General features: G+C 28.8%; 3 protein-coding genes and 1 long non-coding RNA gene across 4 annotated transcripts; 1 reads left to right on the forward strand and 3 right to left on the reverse strand.

Moving 5' to 3' along the window:
* Positions 1 to 1,929: 1,929 nt before the first annotated feature.
* Positions 1,930 to 6,299, reverse strand: IleRS-m (Isoleucyl-tRNA synthetase, mitochondrial). The gene is made up of 15 exons (XM_035084275.1): positions 6,099 to 6,299; positions 5,644 to 5,936; positions 5,439 to 5,561; positions 5,195 to 5,354; positions 4,913 to 5,117; positions 4,534 to 4,838; positions 4,298 to 4,464; positions 3,994 to 4,230; positions 3,623 to 3,934; positions 3,392 to 3,549; positions 3,185 to 3,328; positions 2,899 to 3,112; positions 2,574 to 2,826; positions 2,318 to 2,499; positions 1,930 to 2,239 (listed from the first exon to the last, which is right to left on the reverse strand). Exons 2-15 carry the CDS (start codon positions 5,842 to 5,844, stop codon positions 2,018 to 2,020), a joined length of 2,883 nt encoding a protein of 960 aa, XP_034940166.1. The 5' UTR covers positions 5,845 to 5,936; positions 6,099 to 6,299; the 3' UTR covers positions 1,930 to 2,017.
* Positions 6,300 to 6,422: 123 nt separating this feature from the next.
* LOC118067512 (WASH complex subunit 1-like) lies at positions 6,423 to 8,427 on the reverse strand. Its single transcript, XM_035084276.1, is given in 5 exon segments — positions 6,423 to 6,772; positions 6,774 to 7,331; positions 7,408 to 7,939; positions 8,033 to 8,162; positions 8,264 to 8,427. Coding segments are annotated over 5 exon segments (1,497 nt in total). The 5' UTR covers positions 8,286 to 8,427; the 3' UTR covers positions 6,423 to 6,517.
* Positions 8,428 to 8,794: 367 nt separating this feature from the next.
* LOC118067478 (uncharacterized) lies at positions 8,795 to 9,548 on the forward strand. The gene is made up of 3 exons (XR_004690387.1): positions 8,795 to 9,092; positions 9,183 to 9,286; positions 9,369 to 9,548. It is a non-coding gene; the product is annotated as an uncharacterized lncRNA (long non-coding RNA).
* An 809-nt stretch (positions 9,549 to 10,357) lies between these two features.
* LOC118067477 (IWS1-like protein) lies at positions 10,358 to 13,607 on the reverse strand. Its single transcript, XM_035084220.1, has 5 exons — positions 13,370 to 13,607; positions 13,144 to 13,282; positions 11,009 to 13,075; positions 10,774 to 10,885; positions 10,358 to 10,682 (listed from the first exon to the last, which is right to left on the reverse strand). Exons 1-5 carry the CDS (start codon positions 13,380 to 13,382, stop codon positions 10,560 to 10,562), a joined length of 2,454 nt encoding a protein of 817 aa, XP_034940111.1. The 5' UTR covers positions 13,383 to 13,607; the 3' UTR covers positions 10,358 to 10,559.
* Between the last annotated feature and the right edge of the window lie 40 nt (positions 13,608 to 13,647).

Genomic DNA, 13,647 nt, shown 5'->3' on the forward strand with positions numbered 1-13,647 from the left:
AATGTTAAGATATTTATTTAAAATTTTATTCTTTGACAGGCATAAATATTTCGTTTTAATAGGAAAATTTTAAAATTATAAATTTTATTTTATTTTGTATTATTAAAATAATAAGTTATCAATTATTATTATGACAATGAATAAAATTATATTCTAGTATTCTTATATAATAAGTATCAATAATAATAATAATTATATCAAAGACAATACTCTATTAAATCGAATTTCTGACTTCTTTGTGTCATATCAAACGGTAGAAGCGAGAGAAGTAAGAAATAATCTAGTGACAATATTATTATATACATCTCAAAATATATCAAATTATACTATAAATAGTTTTCAGAGATGTTTTAACAATAAATATAAAATTAAATATAATAACTGAATACATATGTCAATATTTTACGGACGTAAAAAATTATTATCACTATTATTCTTATAATTATCATTAATATTTTATGTTTACTGATACGTCTTCTATTTAAAGTGTGGCTATGACAATAATGTTAATGAAATTAATTAAGTCACGATTATTCGCACGATTAATATTCCAATTGATTTGTTATTATCTGAAAAATTGAAAATAAACAAAAATTAAAAATCATTTTTCCTGAAAATTAACATAAATATTAATAAAAATATTTTGAAATAAGTTTATATTAAATTGTTGCAAAAGTTTTTGCAAATTAATAAAGCAATAAGCTCAATTTACATTTTTGTTATTAATGATGATTCAATAACAATTTATTTGTTAATAATTTTTTTTTCGATCAATTTTAATAAGCAGTGATTGTTAGTTAATTTTTGAAATACTTTCCATAAAATACGTAAATGAAAAATAACAAAAACTTTCGCAACAATACGATAATAACTCTGGTACAAAGAATCAGTTTTGCACATATTTTATTAATCGTGCATGCTTATGTTCTATAAATAATAAGTAATTAAAAATAAATATATTATATAACATATATAAATATATAAAACAACTTTAAGAGTGTGCTGTAATTATTTTCATACGTGGTTTGATTATAATAAAACTTCAAGTACTAGAAAGCAAAGGAGATAAAAAAGAATATTAACATTTTAATAATCAAGGCTTTTAATTACACAAACTGAATCGTGCTTCAATAATAATAAAATATTCTATCTAAAAAACAATATACAATTATAAACTTAAAACAATTGATTCAATAAATAAAATAGATTTTCTGTTATTTATTGAGATTCAAATATACCGTCCGGGCATTATTTATCCATTTTTAATAAAGGAAAGTCCTCAAACAACTTTTAATTTTATTTATTAAAATGAATAAAAATGTATTTTGTTAATAACAAATTTTTGCTATTCTTGCCCGGTAAAATCATATTATCAATAAATAAATGAGAATAATATAATATTTTTGCCTGAAAATAATTATAATGAATTAATTTAATGAATATACAATAATTGATTTTATGAACAACCAATCCATGGGAAAATCATGGTCCAACAAAAGCTTTACATACACAATCAATAGTATCGTATGAATAATATAATTCAATATAATAGCATTTACCTCTATTTCCTAGTCACCAGAAATTAATTAATAGTAATAATAATATCGTACATTTGATTTGTTTGAGTTAAATTATTATCGAACCGTAATTGTATTCGTAGTACTTATGATCTGCTTATAACATAAGATGTGTCAGACAATAATATGGCTTAATGTCACTACAAGGTCACTAAGCCTGACTGAACTTAATCTATTATGATTATTATAATTATATTATTGCATATTAATATTATAAATATATATGTATGTATATACATGCATCTATTTACACTATATGTATTGTACTTATTGTAGAAAAACTGTATTGAATTTCATTAAATTATTATTAATACGCAAATATACTATTTAAAACATCTTGTTTCATTTACAATGCAATTTTTATTTGATAAGAAAAAAAAAACATTTTTATGCAGTATAAATAGTTATAGACTTAAAAAATATTCAATTTATCACGTTTGTTATTTATTGAAGTATCTGCTTAAAATTTGTATACATCGAATGCATGGCTGATTTGGAGATGATTCAACAAATTTTCGACATCGTTTACACAAAGACTTTTCAATGTTTTTGAAAGAAACTGTCGGTGAATCACAGCTTGAGTCGGGTATGAGTGTTACTTTTGAAACTTGTAAAACATGACACAATTCTGATGTTGATGAAACTTCTTCTGCTTGCAGAGCCTAAAATAAAAATTATTTGGGTTAAAAAACATGAGTGTAAAACTTATTGATTGAAAATTCAGAAACAATAAGACTCACTGATATTAAGGATATAAATTCTGGGTTGGCTCTAACTGTGATTTCTTGTTCTAAAGTACCGGTTCTGTATGATTTATTGATTATACTCTTTATCCTAAATGCAGGTTCCATAATTTTTTCTATATCTGGAGCATTCCACTCGTCCGGAATCGAATGGGTTGAATGGAAAAGTGGCACAGACGCTAAAAGATGAAATTAAATTTTATTATGATAATAATTATTTTATTATGTAATGATTTTTAGAAGATAATATTACTAAGATTATAAGGATGATAGAGCCAAACTTCTTCAGCTAAATGTGGAGTTATCGGAGCGATAGATCTTGTAAGTACTTTCAGTATTTCCCCGATAACGTCTACAGCTCCTATTCTAAGGGGAGAGCTCGCCTCTTCACAATACAATCTATCCTTAACGAGATGACAATAGTTGGCAGATACATCATTAACAGTGAAGTAGGTAATTGTCTTGCAAACGTTATGAAATTCATAATTATCATAATAATCTTTGATCTAATAAATTAATTTGATTAGTAAAGTAGGTCAACAGTATAAATCGTTAATAAATAAATAATTATATTTTACCACATTGTGATATTTATATAAACGATGTAACATATATTTATCTAAAATCAAATATTCAGCTTTAATTTCTTGAGGTGTATCATATGGATAAAGACCACCCAGTAAAAACCGTAACAGCCGTCGAAGTTTTTGCAGAGTATCTACACTATCTTGAATAGTTGTGTCTGTTACAGGAATCTTATCATGCTGAATACCATGATTTGCTACCCACCATCTAGAAAATTTTTATTCGTTTAAATAAATATTCAGTTATCTTTATTAGGACTTTATTTATTATATTTTTTACCTCAGAACATCAATACCATAAGCGGGTTTCGATTTTTGATCTTTTTTGCCTTTAACAATATCGTTAGGGCTTATAATATTTCCTAGTGACTTTGACATTTTCATTCCCAGTTTATCAACAGTAAATCCATGAGCAAAAATTGATCTAATAGAGCATATAATTGTTAATCAAATAAATTAATTTTTTAGACTAATTTATTTATCTTACTTGAAAGGAGGAACACCTTGCAAAGCAATTGACGTTAATAGTGACGATTGAAACCATCCATTGAACTGATCCATACCTTCAAGATATAGATCAGCTCGTCCCTCTGGTAAAACCGCTGACCAAGAAATTCCACTATCAAACCAAACGTCCATAATATCCTAAATTATTTCAAAACTTAAATCTCGTATATTATTTGGAAAATATTATTAGTTCAATAAAAGTTTTACTTACATTTCCTTTTTCTAAATTATTAGGATCAATATTTAATTTTTCTATTAATTTTTTTCCAATTAACTTTTCAACTGGTAAAACCCACCAACAGTCACTTCCTTCTCTTTCGAATACTTTACACAGTCTTTCAATGATTTCCTCATTTATCACAACTTTTTTAGTATCCTTATAAAAAAATACAGGTATTGGTGTACCCCAAGAACGTTGTCGAGATATACACCAGTATGGTCGTTGAATTATTTGATGCGTTAAACTGTTGAACACTACTTTTTGTCTTAAAGCTGGATACATACTTGTATTTTCTAATGCATTCTAAATAAAAATATTAAAATATTATTTTAAATACACAAATATTTTGAAGTCTAACTTACTAGAGCTTTATTTTTAAGAGAATCCGTATTAATGAACCATTGAAAACTAGCACGAGTGATCACAGGTTTTTTTGTACGCCAATCGTATGGATAACTATGTACCATATTTTCCGTATGCAATACGTCATCTCCAAGACTTTTTAAAGCAATCTCGTTGCCTCCATTTAATACATCAACTCCTGTAAAAGGAGCTCCTGCTTCTGTAGTATAACAACCATTTTCGTCAACCAATGATACCTATTTTGGAGTAAATTATTCAAAAACCAATTTTAAAAAATTCTATAGATATTTGTAAAAAACGTACAACTGGAATATCATTTGCTAAACATGTAAGAAAATCATCAGGCCCATGAGCAGGTGCTGTATGAACTAGTCCAGTTCCTATTTTATGACTAACATAATTTGCTGGAAGGAAAGGCATCATGTTTCCTGTTATTGGATGAGCATATTTCAATTCTTTGATATCACTACCTGGAAGGTAAATAAGTTAAAAATATTTATACTATAAATTTATTTCACAAAATAATAAAGCAAAATTACCTTTAATAGTTAAAACTGGATTAAGTGGACCTATTTTACAAATAATGTCAGTCAATAAATCTTCAGCAAGAATATAATAATGTTTCTGTTGATCTTCTGCTACACAATAAGAAATTTCATCAGAATAGACCACAGCTTGATTAGCAATTAATGTCCAAGGAGTTGTAGTCCAAATAAGAGCATAAACTGGATTATCTTCAAGTATTTTTAATTTTTCGGATAATTCACTAATTAAAAATCTGATTATTGCACATCGGCTTTTATGATTTGGATTATATTCCAACTCCGACTCGGCTAATGCTGTTCTATAGAGTCCAAATTATGAAAAAAAATTTTTATAATTCATAATATACTTATTCTGAGTATTTTTATTTCTTACTTGGATGATGGAGACCAATAAACGGGTTTGAAATCACGAAATACAAGATTCTTTTCATACAATTTGTAAAATTGTTTCAATTGATTTATCATATATGATGTTTTATGTGTAAAATAACATCCTGATTCCTTCCAGTCTGCCATGATTCCCCATGACATAAACTCCTCTCGTTGTTCTTTGATTGCTGCTTCAGCAAATTTTTGTGCTGCAATATAAAAATTATTGAATTATAAAAATATTAGATCAATTATAATTTATTTATCAATGTATAAAATTTTTTACCCTGATGACGAATTTCTTTAGGTGTCATGTTACTTTGTGCTTGTTTTGAACCTTCAAAACATTTAAGCTCAATTGGTAGACCATGGCAATCCCATCCTGGTACATAGTGGACCCTTTGACCCTGAATAACTCGACTTCTAATTGTGATGTCTTTGATGATCTTTAATAACAATGAATGTATTTAATGAATAATGACTATTGATTTAAATTAGGAAGAAACCTTTAAGCCAATAAAATCATTTACTTTATTAAGTGCATGTCCCATGTGTGGTTTGCCGTTAGCATAAGGTGGTCCATCATGTAAAATAAAATCTGGACCTTTTAAATTTTCTCTTTGCCAGTTGTATAGATCATAAAACCCACATTTCTATGAAATATTTTTTATAATATTAATAACCATTTAAATAATACAATTATATATATTTAATAAAAAAAGCACCAAATATTACCTCCATAAGATAATTATCTGTTTCTATTCGACTGGATTCTAAAATTCGTGATGGAAACTTTGTTTGTGGAAGCAAAACTGTTTTGGTATATCGATTATCCACAGCTTTTGCCGGCTTGGTATACGATCGAAATAAGTATTTTGAATATTTGATAAATGTTGAATAATACTTTGTTTCGATAACTTTCATTATTGATGCCATTGTTATAATAAATTGTGAATAAAGATTGTTTTCTATGTTTTAATCCAGATGTATACAATCATCTACCGGTGCATTTTTAAAATTTTTTTCAGCTGTAAAAAAGAAAATATGTTTTTTTGATTAAAATTATTTTAATTATTAAGAAAATGTTATTTTTATTTAATAAGTCATTGAAATTGATAAATTTTCAATCCAATTTTAAAGTAATTTATCTATTTAATAGAATATATGATTATTTAAACATGTTTTCTAACCTCGCAATTATTTTTAAAGGAGAAAAAAAGTTTATTGACACTAATACATTCATAGACAACAATTAAAAATTAGTCTGAAGATAAAAGAAAAATAGTTTTATAAATTTAAAAAAAAAAATTTCCTGAACGTAATAGTCTAATTATTTTCTTAAACTTTCGTCACACTTTATATGAGACGATATATTTTGAGCTGAACTTGATTTAAACTACTCTAAGACAGTACTATTTTCTGAAATTACTTTTTGCTTTTAATTTCTACTTTTTTTCATAAGTAGTAAGTCTATTTTTTATTATTAAAATATCAGCCATTCTTTGTAATAAATATTTATATTTCATTAATTTATTTCATTAAATATTATTTACATCAAATAACCATCTATAAATATGCTTTAAAAAATATTATAAATTTTTTAAAATAATTATTCTTCCCAATCATCAACATCAGGTTGTGAATCACATTCGCTGGCGGAATTTCTATCTGATGTTTCAGCTGGTTTAGGTGGCGGAGGAATCAATCTTGATATCCTTTCTAAAGCTGTAATATTTCCTCCACCTCCTGACATAGCTATTCTTCTCATCGATAATTTTGCGTGAAGATCAGCCATTAAATCTCCACCAACTGAGGCCGATGACCAACGATCACTTGGTTTTTCTGTTGAAGTATGTCGTAATTTTGGCTTTACCAATACCACCAGCAGCTCGAATAGCTTCCATTAAATTACTTCTATCATCTGCATTAGATTTAGGCACTGGAGGTGGTTTTGTCTCCACTTTTTGATCTCTATCAGTTTCAGCTAATCCTGGAGAAGCAAGTGGCGGCGGAGGAGGAGGAGGAGGCGGTGGTGGTGGTGGCGGCGGAGGTGGTGCTGTAATCGCAGCAGTCGTTTGCAGATGAGAAGTTGTCTGATTAACTGGTAGATTAACTAAAACATTATTTGATACTGGTGGTGGTGGAGGAGGAGGTGTAGGTAATGATGATTGAATAGATGAATTTTCATTTTCGGGTCCTGTTAAATTTGGAAGATTTGGAGGAGTATCTTGCATTTGGTTCGAAACTTTATTATCTCCTTTAAAAGCAATTCCTGCGTCTGGAAGGTCTATTCGTGTAGTTGGAGAAGTCACTGCAGATGATGGAGCAATAGGACTTTGAAAGCTTAAATCGAGCACAAATTTTTCATCATCAACAATGCCTGGAAGATCTGGAAGTATTGCTGGAACATTGATTTGAGGAACCTACATATCAAAAAATACGTTATTAATATTTTTAGAGTAAAAATTTCTATGTTTCATTTATGCAAAAATTCATTACCTCGCCTAATATAGGAGCATATAAATAAGATGGTGATTCAAAATCAGAAGATTGCCATGGTTGAACGATAGAATCAGGAGCATCCTCAATTGGTTTCGTGGCATTAGCAGTAGTTGATATCGAATAAAATTGTTTTGGAGTTTCATCAATTAACAGTGCACTCACTGATGAAACAGAAGCAGATGAAGATGTATTTCTTCCGCTTAAATTTAAATTTTTTTTCAACGATTTACTCATAACGTAATAAAATTGTAATTTCTCTTTTAGGTTTAGTTCTGTTGCATAGTGATCTGCTTTAATTGTAGGCCTTTGAGACTTATTTATTTCGTCATTGTATAATTCGATTTTTTTGTCGTCTTCAATTAACAATTTATCCTTTAAATTATTCATAATAGTTTCGTATTCTTGATAAGTTGTATAAGCAGGATATTTTGCGTCTGAAAACATTTTTACTGCTTTTAGGCTCATATTATTTTGTAAATAAAACAATTGATCTTGAAGTTGATTGGCTTTCTGTTTTACTCCTGAAAGTCTAAAATAGATGGAAATTGAAATAATGTACATTGTAATATTTTTGATAGAAATCAAAATATGTTTACTCACAGATTAATGTAAAATAACAAACCTTTTACTATAGCCGGTAATCTTTTCATCAATACATTGAAAAATATGTAAAGCAGCTTTTTGTAAATCATCAAGTCTATTGGCAATTTGAAAAATAGTCTCTTCGTGATTCGCTTCATTGGGGACTATTCCTAATATATTAAATAAACAGAAATAAACAATTAATTCATCGTAAACATGAAGATACAAACAAAAAGAAATAAATCAGTAAAAATGGTTATAATTATTATACCAATTTCAATTTGTCTTTGCATTTTTGTATTTTATTCATAAATTACGAGGTGTAAATATTAAAAAATTTTCATTTGCTTGTATTTATTAAACTTCATGGGTTTATCAATCACTTTTTTATTATTATAATGGGTAACTTGATTTTCATTTTCCAGTTCAATAACACATCTGAGTAAAAAATTCTCAAGAAAACTGATATAGAATTATATAAAAAGAAATTTGAATTTGCAAAAATCGTAATTAAATAGTCATGTAGTATAAATAATTTCATTTACATTAAAATTTCTCGCTATTGGAAATCATTGGGATACTGTTCATGGAACAGATTGTAAATTTAACCAGAAATTACATAAATTACATAGAGGCTCGTATTTAGTATTAAATGTTAATCTAGTGAGATTGGAAATAGAAATGAGAGATGGCACAGCTGTAAATATCTGGATTTCTTTTTTACCTATTGATTCAAGCGCTTTTTTTGAAATTCCATGTATTATTATTAAAAACATGTTTACAAATAAAATTTTTTTTGTTCTAGTATATGTAGAATTATATACTAATTTTTGATACCGTCATTTCTGTATTTCATGAATAAAATTAAACTAAATTTGATTCATCTAAATCAGATATATATTAATCTTGATGAAAATTTTTTTTAATAATTAAAGGTATTAACATGCTTCCACGGATAAGAAAAAGTCAGCCGCGATCTGTTATTTTCATTGCCACAATATTTGGAGTTTTTAGTGGAGTTTACATTTGGAAACCTTTATTTGAAGAAAAAACAAAAGAATTAGAAGTGAAAGTAACATCTGAATCATCATAATGACAAGGTATTTAATATGATTTTTTACAATTCTGATTTTAACAATAAACTAACCTTACATCGAACTTTTACTAGTAAATATATCTTTTTTGCATAGTATCATCAGCTCTTCATTTCAAAAAGTAAATACTTTAGTACGTAAGGCTATTGGAAAAAAGACATTAATTTTATTGGGGTTGTAAATGTAGCCCTATTATTTCAGTAAGTACATATTTCGTTTTTTTATCACTGTAACAGATATTGAAAAATTTGAAGTATTCATTTTAATTTCAATTTACTTTAGCCATTTCGTAAGGCCAGAAATTTACGCAAGAAGACGAAAAGCTCGATCCTCAGAAGCAGATTACCTTTATGAGATGGAAAAACGACAATTACAGCCAAAGTGACCATTTTAATATAAGTATATTTTCTACTTGTAAATGATGTAGTCAATAAATTATTGTTTAATTGCCTCTACAAATAATTTCTCGAGCTCTATTTTATCTTAACAATTGTCAATACATTATGATTATCAATTTTATTACATTGATTTAATTATAATAAATTCTTGGAGTAAGTTTAGTTGAATTTTGTGTTATAATATGGCAAATATCGAAGTACTACTTTCCAGTCAGTAAAATATAGAAGACCACAAGTTCCTGCTGCTCCGTAAGTCATGGCAGATGGTAACCTAAAAATGAATTTAATATTTTTAATATTATTAAGTAATCAAATGAATAATACACATTTTATGTTATTGCATAACTGCTAGTAGAATATGTGTACAATTCCAACGATGAGAATTACATATTATAAATAAAATTATTATATAAAGTATTTAATACAAAATAAAAAAAACAATAAAAATAAACAATTAATAACATTTTATTTATCACAATATTCAATAATTACCATTTTACAGCTTTTTCAATGTGTTGTGGACCTAGTTTAGGCATCTTTGGGTCAAATTTTTTTGACTAGCCAAACCACTTTTCAAATAATGTTGATTTTTTAAATATTATGTAATAAATATCTACAAAAAAAATACAATTATTAATTTCAGTGTTATAATTGAATATCAAATGTGAATGTCAGTAAAATATTAAATATTTACTCAATTTAATCCAAACACATACACGATCTAAAAAATTTGTGAGATATTTTGGAGCTTTCACGTTGTCAACACTGCACTGCAATTATCAACAAATGATAAATAGTAAAGAATCACATGCCCTGTCAATTTTTCCTTAAATAATATGTTGATTTAAATAATGATTTTTAGACAATAAGTACTCTTGGTCAAAATTTTATTCGTTAATAAAAAAATGTTTTTATAATATTTTTATTGTAATAATTATGAAGCAAATCGAATTATTTAAAATAATATGTTTTTTACAAGAGTCATAACTTTTCTTAACTACTGAACATATGATGAATTTATTTTTTACTTATTCTATTATTCAATCTTAGGATAACTAAGTTGTAAATTATTGAACTATAATGACATTTTTCGTCCCTCTATTGATATATCCACCGCACGTCGTGCTGATTTCATCCTTTTACTGTCTATATAATTCTTCATATGACGTTCAAATCTGTTCATCTGTTTCTTGGTGCCCTATTAAAATATAATAAATTGAATTGATGTTATTTAACAAATAACAATATGAATCAGTGAAAAACGATGAAATAAATCTATTTTAACTTACTCTACTAATATCAACATCTGATTTCCAATCTGGTCGCACAATATAATCTTTGTTAGATGGCCTAGGAACTCGAGCTCTACCAACCCATCCAGGATCTCCAGGTCTTAATAGTCTGCAATAAATGATTTTAAAAAATATTTAAATTAGCTGAATTTTATGATCTACTCATTAAAATTAATTGAAGATATAATTTAAAATCGTATGATATATAATTTTGTAATAAAATATAAATTACTTGGCATCTCCTTTGAGTGCTTTGTTGATATCCTGAGATTTTTGTGATGAACTGTCTTCATCGGTTTTTCTTATCTTACGTGGAGTTTGCTCCAAATCTCGCTGCAATCTTTCTTCTCTAGAAAGTGCTTTCATGTCTGCTGAAAGATTGAATATTGGTCTTGCCCAATCATTTATTAATTTACCAGCACGTTCTTTGTTCTCTTTAGTTTCTCGGGGATGTTTATAAAGGTACATGACAGCTTTGCCGATACCAGACTGTTTTAGAGATGCTTGATCAATACGTGGAAATTCCCATAATAATTTCAAAAGACTATCACGTATTCTTAAAGATGGTAAAGAGCGGTCAGGCATTGGTGCTAACCAATCAGTTAAAACAGATAATACATTATGTTCAAGAAATGCTAATTGCAAATCGTGTTTTTTTAATTGAGAAAGAACTTTTGGTAACATAGCTATTTTGTTTGTAGCTGGTTTTTGTTGTTGATTCAACTTTCTGTCTTCTTCTGATGCTGCTTTCATGTCTGATAATAATTGAGCAATTATATCATCATTATCATTTATAATGTCAATATCTTTACGCCTTCTTCTACGTGATTGCTCTTCTTTTTTCCGTGCCAGCATTATATCAAAGTCTGACATGAAGTCATCCATCTGTCCACTTCTGTCTATTTCAACATCAGAATCTGCTCCATCATCTTTATCAACTAAATTTTCACCACCATTGCCTTCATTTCTATCTTCTATTTCCAATTCATCACCTTTATCACTTTTCTCTTGTTTTTCTTCGGAATCTTCTTTTTCTTCATTTTCATTTTCAGAATCTGATAGTTTATGTTTTGTCTTCTTTGATCGTTTAATTTCATCATCTTCTCCTTCAGAATCAGATAAACGTCGTTTTGCGGCAACTCTTGGAGAACCAGAACGACTTCGACTATGACTTCGGCTACGACTACGGCTGTGACTGCGACTACGACTTCCACTATGACTTCGACTTCTACTACGACTGCGGCTCTTTCTTCCACCAGAAGATGATCGAGATGAAGCTCGAGAAGCTCTTGAACTAGCAACAGATTTTGAACGTGAACGAGACTTTGAACGTGACCGTGATTTGGATCTTGAGTGCGAACGTGAACGTGAACGTGAAAGACGTTGAGAAGTACCTGGAGATCGGGATCTAGACCGTGATTTTGATTTAGATCGTGAGCGTGATCTCGAGACAGATTTAGATCTTGAACGAGATTTAGATCTCGAAGGAGACTTTGATCTTGATCTCGAATGAGACTTGGATTTTGATCTTGAGCGAGATTTAGATTTGGATCTTGAACGCGATCTAGATTTTGATCGTGAGCCCGATTTGGATCTTGAGACACGTGGAGAGCTTTTTGCAGAACCTTTTGCAGGGCTATTTGATCGAGATCGAGAACGTGAAGGTGATTTTCTCGATACAGGTGATGGTGACCGAGAATGAGAAGATTTCCTTGCTGATCTTACGCTTTTCGGCGAATTTGAACGTGATCGTGAACGAGATGCTTCTCTTGAATGAATAGAATGTGAAGCTTCTCGAGAATGCACTGAACTTGCATTTGATCCGCTTCTTGAACGAGATTTTCTTGGTGATGGAGGATTAGAAGACTTTTCTACTGATCTTACACTTTTAGGAGAATTTGAGCGTGATCGTGATCGTGAAGCTTCCCTTGAGTGAACTGAGCGTGAACGTGATGCTTCTCTCGAATGTACTGAACTCGCATTTGATCTGCTTCTTGATCTGGACTTTCTATGTTCAACTGCATCAGGAGATTTAGAACCAGCTCGAGAATCAACTGATGACCTTGAGCCAGACCTACTTTTTCTGCTACTTCTTCCAGGTGATTGCGATGCAGCACGAGTAGGCGATGCAGATTTACTTTTATTAGACAAAGATCTAGATCTGGATCTAGATTTTGAAGAACGTTCAATATTTTCAGGAGATGGAGATCTATCATTTTGATGATGTTTACTACTAGCATTTGAATGCACTGATGCTGGAGAGCCTGGTTGTTCAGATCTCGGTGATAATGATTCCGACCTATGTAAATTATTATCAGTAAATGAATGTTGGCTGTACCAAAAATATGTTTAATAAGTAGCGCTTACCTTGGTGGACTGGTATTATTTTTATTAACTACATCACTTGGACTAACTGATCTATCAGAAGCTCTTGATCCAGATCTTGATCTACTTTTTCGATCAATGTTATTATCCATCTCTAAACCATCAGATCTGTCCTCAGAATCTTTTTAAAAATTTAAATTAAGTTAGATATTAGAAAACTTTTCTACTTAAAAGATAAATATTTTAAAAAATTCAAGCGTTTTCTAACCTGTGTTATCCATTTAAATAATTCAAGAAACTAGCCACTCACTTGAAATTTACTTTTTAAATAAAAATTTTAAGACAAAAATATATTTTTTTCGCCTATCACCTATTGGAAAGTTTTATAGCAAACAATTTTAGCGTCATGAAATTTCTTAAGTAAATATTTTAATATTTTTTAACATAATAAGTTCGTTAGACGAAAAACAACATGTCAACACAGAACTACAAGCCATCAAGTTCACCACCGGTGAAATCAAACACTAAAAAAAGTATAGGGAAAAG

Source organism: Chelonus insularis, unplaced genomic scaffold (genome assembly GCF_013357705.1).
Source record: "Chelonus insularis isolate UGA/USDA-ARS -01 unplaced genomic scaffold, ASM1335770v1 contig_384_pilon, whole genome shotgun sequence".
Taxonomy (NCBI): Eukaryota; Metazoa; Arthropoda; class Insecta; order Hymenoptera; family Braconidae; genus Chelonus; species Chelonus insularis.

Bases quoted from the DNA above. Each gene is read 5' to 3' on its own strand.
- IleRS-m (XM_035084275.1), bottom strand. From the start codon at position 5,844: ATGGCATCAATAATGAAAGTTATCGAAACAAAGTATTATTCAACATTT. The intron at 5,562-5,643 runs GTAATATTTGGT...AATATTTCATAG, and splicing joins CAGATAATTATCTTATGGAG to AAATGTGGGTTTTATGATCT. The intron at 4,839-4,912 runs GTAAGAAATAAA...TGGACTCTATAG, and splicing joins TATTGGTCTCCATCATCCAA to AACAGCATTAGCCGAGTCGG.
- LOC118067477 (XM_035084220.1), bottom strand. The intron at 10,886-11,008 runs GTAATTTATATT...CATTTATTGCAG, and splicing joins GCACTCAAAGGAGATGCCAA to ACTATTAAGACCTGGAGATC. The intron at 10,683-10,773 runs GTAAGTTAAAAT...ATATTTTAATAG, and splicing joins CAGATGTTGATATTAGTAGA to GGCACCAAGAAACAGATGAA.